We start from the raw sequence: 20,766 nt of genomic DNA on the forward strand, positions 1-20,766 counted from the left end.
ACTGCATGAAAACAATTTAGCAGTTCCTACATTTAACAGCTGATTCCACTCTAGGAGCAATGAAGATGAGATTTCCATTTAAAGCAAAAAACTGTCTTAATGGAGAGGAAAATGACTGCAACTTCTTCAGTGTATGTCCATTATTTACATTCCTTAGGAGTACACAGGACACATACTTCCTAGTCTATTTAAAAACAAAAAACAAAACCCACAACTTTCCCCATATTCTGTATACCTACCTTCTTTAGTGATGAAATTAGGACCTTCTCTTTTAAGCAGTATGCCCAATAGGATAGCTTGGCTTGCCAGACAACTGCAGTCCTAGGGAAAAAAAATCACTATTTGTAACTGGAAAGAAATGGGCACTAGCATTTAGCAACATGACCTCTTAGAGTTAGAAAGAATCTTAAATATTATCCCTCTCTATTCCTTTGTGAGAAAATAATGGGATTTGGCAGATGCCCCACCTGAAGACTGATTGATTGAATTAGGTGAGACTGAGAGACTGACTGAGAACCTACTTAAGGTTGATTAAATCGAGACCACACCTGGCTGGCCCTGAGTGGGGTGTTGTTCTCAGAGGTTGTAGACTATGACATCAACAGTAGAACACCCTCAAACAATCAGCTTGAAGGACCTCCCCTTCTAGGGAGGGAGACTGGAAGTAGGAAGGTGAGGCTGGCTCCCTGGTTCAGGCACCATGGTGGCAGAGGAAAGAGGAGAGTAAACAGGTTTCCTAATTTTCAGAACTTCACATGTTCCCTCTTGGATACCTAGGTGAAGGCAGCTTTCTCTCTCTTTGCTAACCCCTAATATACTTTAATAAGTGCTTAAAAGCCTAAACTATTGCTGAATTTATCAGTAAATCTTAGCTAGTTCCCCCCAAAAAACTGGGGGGGGGGAAGATAAGGACACACATTAGATTTTAAATATCACACCTTTCTCCTCACCTTTTCCACTCCCCCATCACAAGGCTGTTGTGAGGAAGACATGAGAATATTCATTCGTTCATTCAATAACCATTTGTCAAACTTACATTTTCAGAAAACTATGCAGAGCTTTAGAGTTTAGAGAAGGGAAGGTTCCTACTCTCACAGAGCTTAGAGTCTAACATGGGGATAAAGACATAAATATATAACCATGACACACAATATTACATGATTGGTACATTAAAATGGCACAGTTCAAAGTACTTTGGGAGGTTAGGGGAGAAGAATTATTAATAGCTGGGGAAAGCTTCCTAGAAGAGGCAATACTAGAGTTAGCCTTTAAAGAGTAAGTAGGAATTCAAGAATTCTTTGGAAAATTTTCCTTATTTTAAGCCAAAATTTACCTCTGCAACTCCTAGGTCTAACCTCAAAGGCCAGTCAAAACAGGTCTAACACAGACAACATTCAGGATGACAGCAAATCAAAAGATTTATGTAAAATGTTGTGTAAAGCTCAGAGTATTAGATTGATGCCAGTTAAAATGATGAGGACAATAAATAAGACATAGTTCTAGAAGCCTAATAAATAATTCTAAGCTTTATGGTGACTTTTCATACCCTCTGAGATAATAAAGGAAAAGCATAGCAAGAACACATGGCAGGGGTGGGTCTCCTGATCTCACTCAGGGTCACCAAATCTCCTTACATTTAGTTTTTGAAGAATGTCATGGGTTGGCTTGTTTTTCCACTCCACAACTGATATGTCTGGCTGCTGTTCCAGTTCAGGAGCATTGGGAGTACTGGTTTGTCGTTTGACTTTAGAATGTTTGGGGAGTTCTAGCTCTTCAAAACTCTTAAATTCTGGAAGCCTGGGAAATAAGAGAAAAAATGTCAGATTTTATATATTTTAGCAATGTCTCAGGAAACAGAATGACTGGGTATTCCAAATGACACTCACTCTTCTGTGTCACTGATTCTTAGGAAGTCAAGTTGTTCAACGACAGCTCCCGATATCAATGTCTGAAATGTAAGGTGGATAAAAATTTAGATTAAAATTACTTCTTAATTGGTGTTGTACAAACAATAAGGCTGGTATGAGTAAATAGTAAGAGTTGGAAAAATATCATAAAAATGCCCACAGAGTTAAGTGCTTATTTCATAATAAATTGTAACATAGACCATAGGATGAATTTTATTACATTTTAGAGTTCCCCTTGCTTCACAAGCACTAAATCTTATATTGCCCCTAAAAACCTAATATAACGCAATGGTGTTTTTTTTAATGCCAAAGACAATATATATGCTTTATTTCTGTTTTCAACTACATGATGCCATTCAATTCAGTTAAAAAAAGCAACAACCAATAAGCACTAACCATCTAAGAGGTTGGGCAGCTAGGTGATGCAGTAATGGGGTTCCAGGCCTAGGGTCAGGAAGACTCATCTTCATGAAACCAAATCTGGCCTCAGAACACTTGCTAGCTATGTGAACCAGGGCAAGTCACCCAACCCTGTTTGCCCCAGTTTCCTCATTTGTAAAATGAGCTAGAGAAGGAAATGGCAAACTACTACAGTAGCTTTGCAATGAGAACTCCAAATGGGGTCATGAAGATGACTGAAAAATGACAGAACAAAATCTGATTTCATGTGCATGTTTTGAACAAGGCACTATGGAATATTCTTTTTGTTGTTATTGACCAACAACAGATTAATTTCAAGTTTCCATTAATCAGGTCCAGTGTTTGAATTATCTAAATTCTTCATTTTCCTAGAAACTCACATTTGGCATTTGAACTTTCATTAGAAACCCAAGTTAAATTATATGAAACTCAAAACAGTGAACTGTTTCTGCTTGTTAGACATTATCATGGTGAAGGAAATAGTAACTGATAACCTAAAATGATTCTGTGAATGATGTATGGTTTCCCGTTATCTGTGTTACTACTGACACTGCCAGCTAACTGAGACAGTTATAAGTAAAAGAGGGAGTCTGAAACAAAAGTGATTTTTAGCAGTATTCTTTCCCTATTATAGTCACCATTTGAGGAGAAGGAAATGAGAAGATATAGACAGTATTACATATCCATATCCATTTTTATTATTGTCATTACTGTTAGATTCATGGTATTCAAGCTCCATCCCCAGAACCAAGGAGGGCAAGTAGGTTCAGTGACTAGTGACATTCAAATGGAAAAGTGATTTGATCTCTTCATGAGACCAAGGAAGAAAGTGGATAATCTCTCTTGCTGTCAAATGTATTTGTTAGATCAGCTCAGCCAATAGTAGAAAGCTAGGGGTAGGATGATCTGGGAACAGATTTAGAACCCAAAGACAATCCAACCATCGATCAAAGATGTAGCAACCCAGGCTCAGAAGAGTCTATCATGGACCCAAGATACAAGGACCAAAGAGATCACAGACAAGTCGTTTAAGAGCAAAATTGGCCCAAAGTCATGGCATGTAGGAACTGGATAGACCATAGGTGAAGCAAGAGAACAAGTATCCTCTTATGAAATTGAAGCAAGAAGGTTCACAATTTACAATGAGACTAAAACATGGAGACTTTCAGGTTGCAATGAAATGGTATAAGGTCAAAATCCAAGGGAAAGAAGATTGGTTCTCACTGGAAGTTTTGTGGGTTGGTTATTTTTGGGGGGGTGGGAGAGAAGCAAAAATAAGCATATGGGGAAGTTTTTCTAGGCCAGAATCAGGGAAGGGTTTTCCAGGCCATTACATGGGGTAGTCCAGGATAAATAATTTTGAGGGGGAAAGGAGAGGGTTATAAGAAGGAAAGCTATACACTTAGCTTGGAATGTCTATGCCATTACTGTAGAAGTAAATTCTAGAGGGCTACAAATTCCAGACAACCAGACAACCAGACAACCAATTCCATGGCAATGGAACTAGAATTGAGCTAATATTGAAGCAAGGGAGCTAAGGAGAATTCCCCAAATGTCATATAGCTGATGCTAAGGTATAATATTAAACTGTCATATTACTGTATTTTCTCTCTAATAAATACTAAACTTATAATACAATCCCCTAAAAACATTTATAAGCTGTGAACCAACCTTTTTCTCTCCCATTATGATGTTTCAACACATAGTTGGTGGTCAATAAATGTTTACTGAACAGTATTAACTAATTATCCCTTCTCCCACTTAATTTGTAGTGCCTCATCATAAATCCTTTAAAAATCATCTAAGACATCATTGTGCAATTATTGGGTAATTAGGAAAGGAGTAGAAGTGAAAACCCTCTGATTTTTTTCTTGATAGGGGACCCAGGGATGAGTGGAACCCAGTAATTAAGATAAATAGTCACAGTTGGGAACCTGAAAGAGGCATTCAGTCATGGTAGAGGAAAAATGTTTTGGGTTTCTGAGGTACAGAAGCCCCATCACACTAAATATACTCTCCTGACAATGTCTGAATATGAAGTGCTAAAAGAGAAAGTTGGAAATGTTCTGGTTCATATTTCTGAAATATATCACTCTGAAGATCTTCTTAAATTCACTTTTTGAGCTAATTCTGTTTTCTTAAATTTTTCTTCTTCCCTCCCTCCTCAACTCTCCCTATGAAATTAAGCAATTCAATATATGTCATTCATGTGCTGTTATGTGGGACATCTTCACCTTCCTTGAAAGTGTTTTGCTTTTTACAGCTCCCTTCCCCAAACTTCCCTTCCCTCTTTCCTCTCTTCTCCCACCCCCCCATCTCCTTCCCCACCCACTTTTCCACAGGGCAAAAATATATTACCATACCCATTTGAATATGTATGTTATTCCCTCTTTGAGCCAATTCCAATGATAGTAAGGTTTACTCACTGCCCTATCCCTTCCCCCTCTTCCCCTCCCCATCATAAACTTTTTTCATTCATGTGAGCTACCTCTCCCCATTCCACCTCTCCTCTAGTCTATTCCTCTTACCCCTCACCCCTATTTTAAAGATGTCATCATGGGTTAGCTAGATGGACAAAGCACCAGCCCCGAACCCAGGAGGCCCTGAGCCCAAAACTGGCCCCAGACATAAGACACCCCACCCTGTTTGCCCCACAAAGAACAAGGATAAGCAAAAAATGAATGCTTTACAGATATCATCCCTTTGTATTCAGTTCAGACCTGTGTCCTCTGTGTATTCCTTACTGAGAAAGTTCTTATGAGTTGGAATTATTACCTTCTCATGTAAAAATGTAAACAGTTTAATCTTTTAATGTAACTCATGGTCTCTTTTTCCTTTTTACCTTTTTATACATCTCCAGGGTCTTGTATTTGAAAGTCAAATTTTCTATTCATTTCAGGTCTTTTAATCACAAATGCCTGAAAGTCCTCTTTTTCATTGAAATCCCATTTTTTCCTCTGAAAGATTATACACAGTTTTGCTGGGTAGGTGATTCTGTAGTCTCAGTTCCTATGCCCTCTGGAATATCATATTCCATCCCCTCCAGTCCTTTAATGTAGGTGCTGCTAGATCTTGTTTTATACTTATTGGAGCTCCACAGCTTTTGAGTTCCTTTTTTTCTAGCTGCTTGCAACATCTTCTTGACCAGGGAGCTCTGGAATTTGGCTATAATATTCCTGGAGGTCTTCCTTTTGGGATCTGTTCCAGGAGGTGATCGGTGGATTCTTTCAATTTCTATTTTACCTTCTGCTTCTAGAATATCAGGGCAATTTTCACTTACAATTTCTTGGAAGATGATGTTTAGGCTCTTGTTTTGGTCATGGTTTTTGGGTAGTCCAGTGATTTTCAAATGATCTCTCCTGGATTTATTTTCTAGATCAGCTATTTTTCCAAGGAGATATTTCACATTTCCCTCTATTTTTTTCATTCAATTGGATTTGCTTTACTGTGTCTTGATTTCTCATAAGGTCACTAGCTTCCATTTGTTTAATCCTAATTCTTAGGCAATTATTTTCTTCAGACACCTTTTTTAATCTCCTTTTCCATTTGACTTTTCAAGCTGTTGACTTTTTTCTCATGAGTTTCCTGCATCACTCTCATTTCTCTTTCCATTCTTTCCTCCCTCTCTCTAAATCTTCCTTCCATCTCTCCTACTTTCTCTTCAAAGTCCCTTTTGAGAGCTTCCATGGCCTGAGACCAGTTCATATTCTTTTTGGAAGCTTTGGATGTAGGGGCCCTGAGGTTGTTATCTTCTTCTGAGGGTGTACCTTGATCTTCCTTGTTGCTGAAGAAACTTTCTATAGTTGTAAATTTTCTTTGCTTGCTCATCTTGTGGTATTTTACTTGACTTTTAACTCCCCACTGGGAAGCCCTGCTTCTAGGCTACCCTACTGTCCCCAGCTTCAGAAGGTCTTAGGTGTTTTGGTTTGAGGGAGGGAAGGTTTTTCTCTCACCTGGACTGTTCTCCGGTCCGAAGATAACCTCAAGCCTACTTACTAAACAACTAACAAGCAAAGCTTTCTGTGGTGTGGTTCTTAGCTTTGATGAGCCCCTCCCCCACCTGGGCCTCCCGCTGTTCAGGATTTCTTCCCGGTTCAATGTTGGGGAGGGATAGCCGAATTCCTCTCTAGGTCCCGCTGACACCCCTGAACTTTCCCCCTGGCCAGCCGTTCAGCCCTCTCACCAGACTGTAAGCTCAGTTCCAGAAGACACTGGAGCAGCAGCTGATTCGGAGGCTCGGGAGTTAAGTTTCTCTGGTGTGGTGTGCCTGGGGTCTCTGTCGGTGTGATCACAGGGTTGGACTTTACTGGTAGCTCAGCATAGCCCCCTTTAATTTGTCTATGGGTGGAAAATAATCTTAGCCCATATTTTTGTGGGTTTTTCTGCTACGGGGGTTCTTTTATTGCTGTTTTTGGTGTAATTGTATCAGGAGCTCTGTGTGTTTAACGTCTTTCCTCTGCCATCTTGGCTCCACCCCTCCTTAAATTCACTTTTAAAAAATTAAATGTAGTACTACATAAACAAATAAGGCACTGGTTATTATTCAAATAATTAGTTTACTCCTCAATCAAAAGGATCAAAGGATTTGGAACTAGAAGGAACTTTAGAGATCATTTATTCTAACATTTTGCAAAAGTAAAATAAGGCCCAGATCAAGGCCATGCAGGAAGTAAAAGTAGCTAAGTGAGAGAATGCCTATTAAAAAAAATTTCCTTTTTTTCTCCTTTTTGACTTTTAGTTATAAAGCAGGCAGAAGTAAAGGGATGAGGTATATGAGAATGTCGTTCTGACTGGCTAAGTATCTTTGCTTATACTTTTCTCATACTCGTTCAAACCCTGAGAAACCTACTACAGAATCATGCATAAAGCAGATGTTTGAAAAATACTTTCCATTGATAATGATGGCAGACAAGAGGAAAAATAATTAGCAATACTAACATTGTGACCTTGCATAAAGATTTAGAAAATATTTTAGGACTTTTTTTTGTTTTCTTTTTTATTATAAATTTAACAAACATGGATATTTCAGTAATCCAAGAACAACCAAAAGAAAGCACGTGTATGAAATGATTAACTTGTTACATACACTTTGTTTTTTAAAGTATGTATATGTATATATATATATATATATATATATATGCACACATATATATTATGTATGTCTGTGTAACTTAATTCAATAGTAACAAAATTGCCCTATTTGTGCTCCCTTCTGTTTTGTTTTCTTCTCCACAGTTCTTTTATGTTTTATTTATGATATTTTCTTTTTTTGTATCTCTATCACTAGTGTCTAATTCATTAATGCCTCAAAGAGAATTCCTCCCTTATAACAGAGTCAAACAAAATAATTCAAAACATGGCTCATGTCTAAAAATGTGTGCAGCATTCTACATCTCTAGCCCAGAGGTCCACCTTTTAATAGTTTTTCAAAATCTTCTGTCCTCTCCACTTCTTGGACATCATTGTCACCCCCCTGACTCCCAGGTTGCCATAATTAGAACTCTCATTTACACAGGTTCACATTCCACATCCCATTCCTACATAAAATTATTAAAGTGGTCACTACATAAGAATGCGGGAAAGATTATTTTGATTTTTAAATTCTGCTTGCTCTTGACCTAAATAATCTCATGTTCTAATCTCATCTAGAAAAACAGCTATTTGGTCTCAGTTCAATGAGTACCCGTTTTTTGTTTGTTTGTTTTTTTGCGGGGCAATGAGGGTTAAATGACTTGCCCAGGGTCACACAGCTAGTAAATGTCAAGTGTCTGAAGCCGGATTTGAACTCAGGTCTTCCTGAATCCAGGGCTGATGCTTTATCCACTGCGACACCTTGTTGCCCCCATAACTACCAGTTTTTAGAACTTGTCTCCAAAACCCAGGAATAAAGAAATAATTTTGGTTCTTGTTGGAGATTCTCATGTATAAACTATTAGAAAGATTAAGCTTATTATTAATTTAGTCAGTATTTACTGCTATGATTTTGGCTGCAATGGAATCACACAACCTATGTACATTTGTTCTATATGATATTATATTCCCATAGCTGAAGTTGAAAAAAGACTTAAAAAGAGTTAATCATCTTTAGGAACTAATAAAGTGAAGGCAAAAAGTAAAAACACTGATTTTGTTTTCATTTACTCTACCATATTATACTACTTGAATAGTTTATCAAAAACAAGTCACTTAAAAAAATTAAACTGCTGACTTCTCTTTCCTCTTAGAGAATCCCCTGGGGCACAACTAAAGATGCAAAAAATTACATACACTGAAGTGGAAATTAAAGGGAGAATGGGAAGCCATATCAATTATGCTGATGAAAAGATGATTACACAAGTCTAAAGCATGGTATGATAAGGAAAGCACCATGCTGGGAATCAAGAGACCTGGGTTCTCATCCCAGCTTTGTTAATGAGCAGCTAGGTGGCACAGTAGACAGGGTGAGGAGCCTGGAAACCAGGAAGACCTGAGTTCAAATCTGGCCTCATACACTTACTAGCTGTATGACCCACAGAAAGTCACAACCCTTGTTTGCCTCAGTTTCCTCATCTGTAATAGGGTGAAAATAATAGTGCCTGCCCTTCCAGGGTTGTTGTGAGGATCAAAAGAGATAATTGTAAAAGGTTATGTGCCTAGCACATATAATTATAAAAAATGTTACTTATGGTTATTATCTACTTTTCAGACCTGGGACAAGGTTATTCCCTTCTTTGAGCCTTAGGTTCCTTCTCTGTCCATGGATTGGTTGGTTATAGGAATTAGCATGTTGACCCTGAAGAAGAGAAGACTTGGGGTGTGGGGAGGGGCACAGCAATTTTCTTCAAGCATTTTAAAGACTTGCATGTAGAACAAGGAGCAATGGGTGGAAGGTGCAAAGAGGTAAAATGAGGCTTGATGTCAGGAAGAATTTCCTAACAAACAAGCCATCCAAAATGTGTTGTCTTGAGAAGCAGAGGGCTCCCCCTCCACCAAGGCTCCTTCCAGCCTTCAAGTTCTGTAATGTTGTAAGCTGTCTCTAGGGTTCTTTTCAGTATTGGCATGCTATAACTGTGATCATGTGGATATTCAAAAGGACACTTCTCAGTTTCACATAGGAGTCAAGAATAAAAAAAACAAACGAAATAAAGGTTCTTTGCATCTCTCAAATTCCATTGTTTTCAGATATTCCACATCAGGCAAAGTCAAAAGCAGAAAAGGCAAATGATGAGGATCCAGGATCCTATCTTGCTAGAAAATAATTTTGCTTTGTCTTCATAATTTACACATCTCCCCTCAAATGAAATGGAAGCCTTCCAAAATATGAGAGAACTATTAAATATTTAAAGGAAATGGAATTATTTTCAGATTCAATATTGCAGTGAAATTGGTTAACATCAAAGGCTGTGAGATCAGCAGAGTTCTATCTTATGCTAAAAAAGGAAGCATGAGCATGTCTGACTTTGTAAAAAAAATGTAATAAGGAATGTTAAAACAATACCAACTACAAAGAACAAATGGAGAACAAGTCACCAAGTTTAATCTTCAACTCCAAAAAGTTGTGTGATTTTTCCCCTGGTATGGCTTATGAATATCTTATAATCATGCACATATTGGAATGTATATGGATACATGGTTTGGAAGATGCATACAGCCATTCCATAATTCAGAGGTGGGGAGATGAAGTAGGAGATTATTGCAACAGGCTAAGAATGAGGTGATAAGGGCCGAGCTTTGGGTGATGTGACTAGGTATGAAAGGAAGGCATAGGGGAAAAAACCCTTTCCAGAGAAACAGAAAGTCTATGCTTGATAGTCTAATTTCAATGATTGATGGCATTTATAGACAACAAAAAGAAAAGATAAATGCTTAAGAAAACAATCAACAAATTATGAGAGATGATATGATAAAAACTCTCTTCCACCTAACATGGATTAAGGCATATGTTAGTATCAATTCTGGTGAAAAATACACACAGTTCACATTTTTCAAAAATACCTGCAGTCGATCGACATGAACCTTCACTCCCCCAACCATTCCTTTTTTAAAGGATGCCAGCATATCCAATATAGGGTTGAACCGGCTGCCTCTAAAATAAATAAGCACAATTCACTTATTAATAAAATGTAAAACATATTATTTCTTCATCCTCTTTACAAAAATGTATGAAGTGAACACTTAAGTGCACATTGCCTCTAGGAAAGCTAGTGTGAAAGAATATGGAGCCCCCAATCAGTCTGAGGGATGAAGACAAATACACAAATAAATATGATAAAATTAGAATACAAGATCAGAAGACAAATACAGAATGCTCTAAAACAAGGTGGGAGGTCATTTTCCAAGGACATATAGAGCAAGGTTTCTTGGAGGAGGCAGAATTTGATTGTCAAGGAATAATGGCCACAAAGAGAGACAGAGTCAGCACTATAGGCAAAGGGATCAACTATACACCTCCCAAGTATTTACTGGGATACTGTTGCTTATAAAATAGTCTGTGAGGTATTGTGAGAGTTGAAAAGAAATATAAGGCATGATGCCTGACTTCAAAGACTTGACAATCCAGGGGAGGAAGACAAGAAAAATACATTTCCTTTCGTTTAGCTCCCTACCTTATATTGTCCTCGCGAATGAGAACAAGAAACAGTGGACGGCCATGCATCTTCCAATACTGTTTAATAAACTGCAAAGCATTCTACCAAAACATGAGTACAAGTAAATGTAAGGTTGTAGTAGCTGAAAGGAATTCAAAATAACTAACAATCAATTGCAGCAGTGTTGTGGAAATACCCAACAAAACCCAGAAGTCATGACTCATTCATTTAGTGGGAGTGCTTGGGGGATGGAGTGTTTAACTAAATAAAAGGGTTAACCTAAACTATTTATAAAAACCATTTTGATTTCAATCTTATCTGTTCAAAAATTCCTAAATGAATGTCTATTTTTCTACTTAGTAAATACAGCAAATATAAATGAGTCTTTCTTTGATGACTGAAGCTCTTGTGGGGTTTTGGGAACTCTCAATCAAAATATCAGTTCTCTCTATACTCATTGCTGAGGTTGCAGACATAGAAAGTAGGGGAGACTGAGCTGAATCTGTCCTTAAACTAGGAAATACACTGGAAGTTTTTTTCTGGACTACAGTCCAGATAAGTGCTTGTTATCTTGTATTTTTAGAAAACCTTTCCTTTAAAAATAGAAATATGGGAGGAAAAACACTATTTAATTGCAAATATTCCATTCTGGCTTGGTTGTACATACCTTGTAAAGAAAAAAACCCCTCAAATTCTATTGACATGATTCAAAGAATTAATTTATTCTTATTCAGTCTGAAAGTAGGAATAATTCTTTCTCTTCTCTCTGTCTCTCTACACACACACACACACACACACACACACACACACACACACACACACACACACGATTCCATCTTATACCCTAAATTCAAAAGGAGATTCTGATCACTTCAGAGTTAAATAAATTTCTTCTTTATCTTAGGACTCCTACTCTGGAAGATACCTATCCCTAGTGTCCTGTCCACTGAGGAGTATATTCTATAATGTCAGATGGTGATAAAGGGATAGCAATTTAGAGGAATAGTGATCACAATCATACTATTGTTTGTTAGGTAGCTTGTTTTAACGCTACCTTAATGTCATCAATCAGCAATAACACATCCTGAGACATGTAAAAATCACTAAGGTCAAAGATGATGGGGTAACAGACCACAGTCTTGCCTAGGATTCGATAAATCTGTAAAAAGATAGAAAAAAAGTCAACAAAAATTAAGATACATGAATAATACCCTAAAGTTCTTCCTTATAAGATGTGAAAATGAAGGCAGAAACCATATAAAACAGTAGACTACTTAAAATCTATGGAAAATCTAGTATTAAGCCTTAATTTTATTTGTGTAAGTCTACTTTTTAAAATTAAAGTAGAATCGCCTCCAATACTATGCAAATACCCTGTGTTTAAGTAAACATTTCTGTAATTAGATTCTTAGAAAAGCCCAGAAATAATTTTTATTCCTTTGAGTTTATTACTAAAGAATTTGCAATATATAATATAAAACAAACACTAAGATTTACTTGAAAAAAAATACAATTTCAGATAATTAGCTCAATCACTTAACGTAATGAGAGAATAGTTGGAGGACAGGTCAAAATCATTTAAAAACATGTCATATTGAAATGTGAACAATGCTTTATATAGGGGATTGTATGGGTGTTGTTTAGTATTTTTTTAGGACCTTTGAAGTGCCAAGGCAGCCGATTGGCCTGTCCGGTCTTCCAGACAGTCCTAACTTTTCATTGATGCCCAGATGGAAATAAGCCTGTAAGACACAAATATATGGAACATGGTCAGATATGAACCTTTTTGATAATTCTGAGTTCTGAATCACAAGGGTTGATGTGGTCAACAAATTGTTTTGCTATCCTTAATTTACACTTACTTTTGAATTAGAATTGTAGGATTTTAGAATCAGAGGAGGTAATTTAATCCAAACCCATCATTTTTCAGATAAGGAAATTGAGAACCTAGAGATTGGAAGTGGCTTACCCAAGGTCATAAGCCAAGCAGTAAAAGAACTCATAAGAAAAACTGATCACTCTGACACCAGACTTAATCCACCTCCTCTTTCTGCCCATATTCCACCACTGCTTCTGAACATGATTAGAGATTATGAAGAGACTGTAAATTCTTCCTCCTTGGAAGGACATGCTGGCCAATGACAAGAAATTTAAATATCTTTTCCAGAAGAGTAGATATCTCAAATATATTGGTAGTCAATTCCTTATTAATTTCCTAATATTCTAGATTCTATTAATTTAGACCAGATTAAAGAATCATTAGACAAAAGAAATCACTAGAAACTTCCTGTGGCAACAAAAATCCCACCGCCAGAAACTTTTACATTAAAGAAGGTACAATGAACAAGCTCAATATAAGGATCCTACCCAAATGATCTGAAGTCAACTGAACTGGGGATGCTATGAATATTGCTCCTGCAGCAATAGTGCCTTTGCTTGTGCATTTGTTTTTAAGTTGTCTGGACAGAAAAGAAGTCAACCGACACAAAGCATTCTGTCATATACTGTACTGTATACAGTACAGTAATACTGTAATACAATAGGAAAAAGATGAATAGCAACCTCCGCTCTAACAAGTGTTTCAGTAAGCCTTTTGAGGAATCCTTGTTTTCTCTTCTTCCTAAATCCTAAGGAATAGAAGTAGGGGAAGTGGCATGATAGGGGGAAAAGAGAGCTAGATTTGTAGTTGTAGACTTGAGTTCAAATTCTGGCTCTGTCACTTTACTGCCTTGGGATACTACCAAATCATTTTAACTCTTTTTTGGCCTCATTTCCTCATCTGTAAAGTTTAGTTGGACTAGATTACTTTTAAGATTCTTACAGCTCTAAACTATGATCCTAAGCCAAACAGGCAAGGTTTATTTTGTCAAGGGTTCTTCCAGTTTCCTACCACATGCTGTTAGCTGGGATATTTCCCCTAATTCATGATTTCTTTTTTTTTTTTTCCCTACACTTGCTGTGGATGGTTTACAATTTACCACAACCAACTAACCACTGGTAGTTTGGTTTTCATTTTGCTTTTTTTTTTTTTTTTTTGCGGGGCAATGGGGGTTAAGTGACTTGCCCAGGGTCACACAGCTGGTAAGTGTCAAGTGTCTGAGGCTGGATTTGAACTCAGGTACTCCTGAATCCAGGGCCGGTGCTTTATCCACTGCACCACCTAGCCGCCCCCATTTTGCTTTATTTTTAAATGGTTCTATGCCGTTCATATCCTCAGTTCTTCAAATGTACCTGTGCCAGCAGAACTTATTGACTGCAGATGTACAAAAATTTAGGAGAAATGTATGAGCTGCTATTAAGCTTCCACTCTAGGAAAGTGCTACTTGAAAAGTATCATAGACTTAGGGATGGAGGGAGCTCAGAGTATAGCTAGTCAAACTTCCCCCATTATACACATGAGGAAACTGAGGCACAGGAAGGTTAAGTGACTTTCAAGGATCACGTAGTAATAAGCATCAGACATAACATGCCTTGAACAAACTCCTACTCGACACTGCAGCAAAGCAGAAGAGCATCCAAAAGGGAAATTATTTTTGAGACAAACATTTGTTGCGTAAAATAAACAAAAGAAAGCAGTAGGATACTCATTTTGGATACATAGAATGATTCAATGGGAATAACAATAAGACACTAGGTGGCACTCCTCTTCCCATGACCAACCTCAACTTTTCAAAAAAATTTCATCTGTTGAGACTACTTTAGATTTATTTCTTAAAAAGCAATCATAGTTAGTACCCTTTTACAAGTGAACAAGCCACACTGATGTAATGAGATACCCCTTAAAGTTTTCTTATTATTGTAAGAGAAAGAACCTGAACTCTCTAGAGTCATCCCAGACACATTTGTGATTTCTCACATGTGGCCTTAGAAGTCTTCATACATATCAGATTAAACTGTAAACACTATAAAATTTCATGTACTTATACACACAAAATGTTATAAAAGTGATCAAAAGACTCAAGTTACAGGCATGCCATTTTATTGCAGACATGTACTACTGAACAGAAGCCTGCCATAATACCAATGGTTATTACATGGATTCAGGTATACCAGGAAGCAAAAAATGTCACCTCCATCACACTGAGACATCATGTACAATAAAAGTTCCAGAAGACCTCTAATAGCAATTTAAGCAGACTAGAGGAAGCTGTACTCTCAGAAGTAAATCTGGAAGGCATCAGTTACTTACTTAGTATCTAAGGCAACCCAAATTTCAGGGAAAATGTTTTTGTTTTTTTTAACTTTAAAAGGTTGACCTTTACGCTACAACTCACTAGATGTACATCCTTAGAACTGGAGCAAAAATAGTGAAAGGCCATAAAAATAAAGACAACACTTAAAATGAAAGAATAATCTTTACTCTTTAAAACATACATGACAAAAAGCAGAAAGGAGACAAGAGGGCAAGTACCATGAGCTGAAGGTCAGAGGAATGAAGTTCTAATAACACCTTTGCCCCTTACTAGCTATGTGTGCCTATTCGTTTTCTCGTATACCAATTGTGTGCCTAAACAGTAACTTTTTGGTGGGTAGGGTGAGGAGGAGAGGAGTAAATGGTCCAGTGATTTCATAAGTGCAGAGAGTCCCCAGGGAAGACTTTTATCAACTCAGAATGACACTTTCTCTGTCATTTGGTAGGCTGGAGCACTAAGAAGTTAAGTGACTGGCCCAGGGTTACATAGTCAAGACATGGCTTGAACCCAGGTCTTTCTGATGCTAAGACCGGTTCTATCTACTATGCCATGCTTCCTCTTAACTAGTAATTATGATTGTTTTAAATTTAACAAGATGGTGACATAGAAAGTTGGTTCTGAAGATTTTTAAGTTTATAACTTGATTAGATGACTTCTGGGTTGCACAACTGTAACAGTATCCTAATTGTAAAGGCAAACCCATGCCAGAGGATCAGAGGGTTTAGAATTAGAAGGGATCTTATAGATCTTTCTGGGTCAAATGCCACCTTTTACAGATGAGGAAACTGAATCTCAGTGAGAGGAAGTGGCAAAACCGTTATTTGAGCACTTGTAATATAGCTTGATTTTGCCTATTAGAAAACTGAAGCTAAATTCTTTGTCATGTTCCAAGAGCTAGGCGGTTGCAGAATTAGAACCAAGATCTTTTGATAACAAGGAGAGTGATTCTTTCATGGTGCCATAATGTATATGGCAACCTGAGATAATAATTTAATGGTGATAAAGGTTATAATCTTCATGGACTGATACCTAATGGTATCAGAGACCTAACTGTAGTATTTGTTACTTTAAATCAGATACTCATCCATAACAAAACGATTTGTATCAAATAAAACAAAAATAGAAGTTAGTTTAAAGTCCAAATTATGGGGAAGGGAGAATAAGCATCTATTTTTTATTTGTGAAATTGTTTCTTCAATAAGATTAAAAATAAAGAATTTTTTTACATAAATGACAATTTTAGACATTATTAAGATAGGATAAACAGTTAAGAGAGACTTCTAAGTAAATTACAGATATCGGTCATGGTAAAAGATTAAATAAACCAAATATTTTAAAGATACATGATTTTGCCACTATGCATCTTCCCTGTATAAATATAGATCACAACTCTCTAAGCCTTAGTAGATGGTCTAGGTGAGTGGTTGTATCTGAGAAATTCATCACTCTGCAGTCAACTTGGTGATAAGGCTCTCCAAATTAGTTAGATTGGTTCTTGTGCAAAAAACATATTGTTCTTTGTAAGACTCCAAATAGAAACCTTTCTAGCTTGGGAGGACCCATTAGAATTTATACTCCCCTGGCCCACCCTTTTGAGAGCTTAGAGTCAGGGTCACTTCTATACAATAATGAGCCATTTGAATAGTGAAGATGACTCTGGAATTTTACATGACTGAATAATATGAAACCAAATAAGATATTATTTAGGCATATATAAGGCAGTCATTGTTCAGCAACAATGATTAAATGAAAGTTCTGTGACATTATTAGGATAAAATGCTAAATAATGAATCTGAGAACAAGATAGCCATATTTTCATCACATCCAAGAATCTCATAGGAGGAGAAAGTTGAGTGACACTTACCTTCACAAGTTCCTGTTGAGGCCATATCTGAATGGGCTCGACCTGCTGTGGAGTTTGTGTTTGGATACCGTATGTGTTGAGAAAAACTTGTAGGCTAGAACAAAAGAATAGTTTAGATACTTTTAGTATAAGGATCCCAAGCTTTTAACAGGCATTATCATTTGATGGGAGAGCTTTAAAGCCAAAACCAGTATTTTGGTTTTGAAGTGTGATTGGGTAAATATCTTTGAAGGAATGAGGACATTAGCACTTTGACAGAAAAAATAAGTAGGATTTTATGCTTTGTATTTAAAACTAAGTTAATGGGGCGGCTAGGTGGCACAGTGGATAAAGCACCAGCCCTGAATTCAGGAGTACCTGAGTTCAAATCCGGCCTCAGACACTTAACACTTACTAGCTGTGTGACCCTGGGCAAGTCACTTAACCCCAAGTGCCTCACCAAAAAAAAAAAAAAAAAAAAAGAAAAAACTAAGTTAATGTCCCCCTTTCAGATAAAATTTCTTCAATGTTTTGCTAAGGAGTTTATGAAATAATTTCCTTTCATCACAATACATATTTTTAAAACTCCCCATCATATTTGAAATACATACCGTTGGCTTTCTGCTACCAGGGCTACATGAACCACCAAGTCATTTTCTAATGGACCCTACAACACATAAAAAGAGGGAGAAAATATTTCTTAAAATTGGTTGCTGGCAGCTGCAATAAGAAATAAAGATACTTTAAAAATATTTTATATTTTACCAATTACATGTTAAAACAGGTTTTTTTTATAAAAGTTTTGAGTTCAAAAGTCCATCCTTCCTTCCCCCTCTCCCATCCCTCCTCGCTGAAATGGTAAGCAATCAGATATACGTTATATATGTCATGTAAGACATTTCCATATTACTTATTTTGTATAAGACTCAAATAAAAAAACAATTAAAGAAAGTAAAAAATAGCATGCTTCAGTCTATATCAGAAAATATCAGTTCTTTCTCTGGAGGTAGATAGCATGCTTCATCATTAGTCCTTTGGGATTGTCTTGTATCACTGTATTGCTGAGAATAGCTAAGTCATTCACAGTTCTTCATCAAACAACATTGCTGTTATTGTGTGCAATATTCTCCTGGTTCTGCTCACTTCACTTTGCATCAGTTCATGTAAGCCTTTCCAGGTTTTTCTGAAATCATCCTGCTTGTCATTTCTTATAATGCAATAATATTCCACCACAATGAAACACACCATTGTTTCCTAAATTGTTTATGGCCTGATATTTAATATTCAGTTTGTGAGTGTATATATGTGTGTATGTGTATGTGTATGTGTATGTGTATGTGTATGTGTATGTGTGTGTGTATATATATATATATATATATATATATATATATATATATATATATATATATATATATATAGTGTGTGTGTGTATGTGTTTGGGGGAGAATGAACACTTCTTGTAGTATAAGATGTTAATACACCACCGCTTGTTTAGCCATTCCTCAATTGATGGGCATCCCTTTGATTTCCAATTCTTAGCCACCAAAAAAAGAGCCACTATAAATATTTTTGTACAAATAGGTTCTTTCTACTTTTTTTGGATGTTTTGGGGATATAGACCTAGTAGTTATAATGTTGGATCAAAGGGTATGCACAGTTTTATAGCCCTTTGGACACAGTTCCAAAGGACAATATTAATTATCTTTAAGTGTGTCAGTAAAATGGTCCACATCTAATATCTTTGGGCTACTGCTACTCCTCTCTTGTTCTTTCCTAGGGAAACTAAACTATTTGGGGGGAAGAAAGAATGGAATCCTCATGAATTAAAAAAGTATATCTCGCTTCTCTTATATTGTCAGGGCCATGCTAAATGGTGTATAACAGGAATTATGTGATTCTAATTTTTCTATAGCCAACATTTATTTATGTGTGCATGTGTATGTGGGGGGGGGCACATGCACACTCAAGTGCAGGGCTATATTGAAAACACAAATGATACATTTTATTTTAAATGGTTGTGAGAAATTAATAGCATTATTATATAACAATTACAAAATCCAATTAAAATATAAAGTTAAGTCCAATTCAAAATTGCTACAAAATACATAAATTATCTGAGAATCAATCTACCAAGGAACACTCAAGACTTGGAGAGGTTCATCAACAAGTCATTCTTTAAAGAAATTTTAAAATGGCAAACAACTGGAATAGTATTTCATTCTCATAGCTGGACAATGGCAACAAAATACAATGTTGATACTACTTAAATTAATTTACAGATTTATTACTCAAAATCAAAATACCAAGAAGATAATTAATGGATGTAGATAAAATAAAACAATTTACTTGGAGAAACAAAAGGTTTAAAATTTCAAAGCAAATGAAAGGTAGGAATGACAGAATAGCTTTAAACATCAAATTATACAAGAAAAGTAATTACCAAAATTATTTGATAGTGTCTTAAAATTTAAAAGCAGATCAGTGAAACAAAACAGATAAGGATGAATTAATCAGAAGCAAGTAAACTCAACTAACTAATCAATTTTTGCTAAACCAGAGAATATAAATTACTTGAGAAATAATTTCCTATTTGACAAGAAATGTCAGGAGAACTGCAAAGCTGTTTGGCAGAAATTGGGTTTAGATTAACATCTCATACTACATACTACAATAAGTTTTCTCTCTCTCACATGTGTGCACATACATATACATACATATGTACACTCACAAGCTGAATATTAACGATCAAACCATAAAAGAATTAGGAAACAACCAAATCAGGTACATTTCACAGGAGAAGGGATAATGAAAGATAAAACAGATTGTATCAGATAAAACTGAAAAGATTTTTTTGTATGTAGAAAATCAATGCAATTAGGATAAGAAGGGAAAACCCCAATTGGGAAAAATATCTCTGTATCAAATGTCTCTAATAAGGTTCTAAAATAAATATAGAGGTAACTACAACAGAAATGTAAGACAGATTCATTCCCTACCAGACAAATGTTCAAAAGATATGAATAAACAATTCTCAAAAGAATTGTAAAGCTTTTAATAATCAAACTAAATATTGCTCCAAGTCACTAATAATAAGAAAATATAAATCAAAACAACTTTTACATTTCAATTAACATCCAGCAAATTAGCAAAAATGACAAACAGGGGAATAGTCCAATAGAATAGGCAAGAGAGCCTAGTAAAGAAATAAGATGCAATGAGGGAGACAGAGAGGGGAAGCATCATGTGCCATGTGAGTCAAACCACTGTCACTATCTGGACTAATTCCATACATCGTGAAGACATCCTATGATCCTGTGCCCAAGAATCCTGGGATCATCAGTGCTTTCCAAACAACTGACGCTTTTTCTAGCCTTGGCACTGTATCTATCCATCATCCAGGGGAGCAGCCTAAGTAAAGATATGAATTGGCAACTGTTTTTGCAGGTGATGTAAACCCCAGGTTGGCAACCTCAGCTACCAAAGACCCAAAAAACAAAGTTCTCACCAAAAATGTTTTGGTACCCTTAAACAGGTTTAACATCAGATGCAAATATAGTATTATCAGTGGAAATTAATTTTAAAATATGTATTGAAATCGGATTTCACATTTTGCCATAAGGACCACTGCACTTTTATATCTGACTTCTGGTTAAAACTGCTTAGATGAGCTGCTTCCTAATAGAAGATGAATGTCTGCAAGTAGGAACAGTCTTGCTTTTCCATTTGTTTTCCCAGTAATGAGTACAGTCCTATGCTTTTTTTATTCATCCATATGGAATCTTAGAGGCTTTGTGGAAAGACAGGAACACTAATTATTGGTAGAACAGTGATTATCT

At 36.3% G+C, this 20,766-nt stretch overlaps 1 protein-coding gene across 4 annotated transcripts in view; it reads right to left on the minus strand.

Moving 5' to 3' along the window:
* Positions 1-20,766, minus strand: part of PHKB (phosphorylase kinase regulatory subunit beta) — a 250,960-nt gene that overhangs the window by 41,433 nt on the left and 188,761 nt on the right. For all 4 annotated transcript variants that reach the window (XM_043983714.1, XM_043983715.1, XM_043983712.1 and 1 more), the window contains 9 exons: positions 17,542-17,597; positions 16,952-17,045; positions 12,553-12,636; positions 11,949-12,053; positions 10,913-10,995; positions 10,302-10,392; positions 1,887-1,948; positions 1,635-1,797; positions 240-321 (listed from right to left, as the gene is read on the minus strand). In XM_043983714.1, the coding sequence (XP_043839649.1) occupies positions 240-321; positions 1,635-1,797; positions 1,887-1,948; positions 10,302-10,392; positions 10,913-10,995; positions 11,949-12,053; positions 12,553-12,636; positions 16,952-17,045; positions 17,542-17,597 (820 nt within the window). The remainder of the gene's footprint in view (positions 1-239; positions 322-1,634; positions 1,798-1,886; positions 1,949-10,301; positions 10,393-10,912; positions 10,996-11,948; positions 12,054-12,552; positions 12,637-16,951; positions 17,046-17,541; positions 17,598-20,766) is intronic.

This window comes from Dromiciops gliroides, chromosome 2 (assembly GCF_019393635.1).
Source record: "Dromiciops gliroides isolate mDroGli1 chromosome 2, mDroGli1.pri, whole genome shotgun sequence".
In the NCBI taxonomy this organism is placed as follows: domain Eukaryota; kingdom Metazoa; phylum Chordata; class Mammalia; order Microbiotheria; family Microbiotheriidae; genus Dromiciops; species Dromiciops gliroides.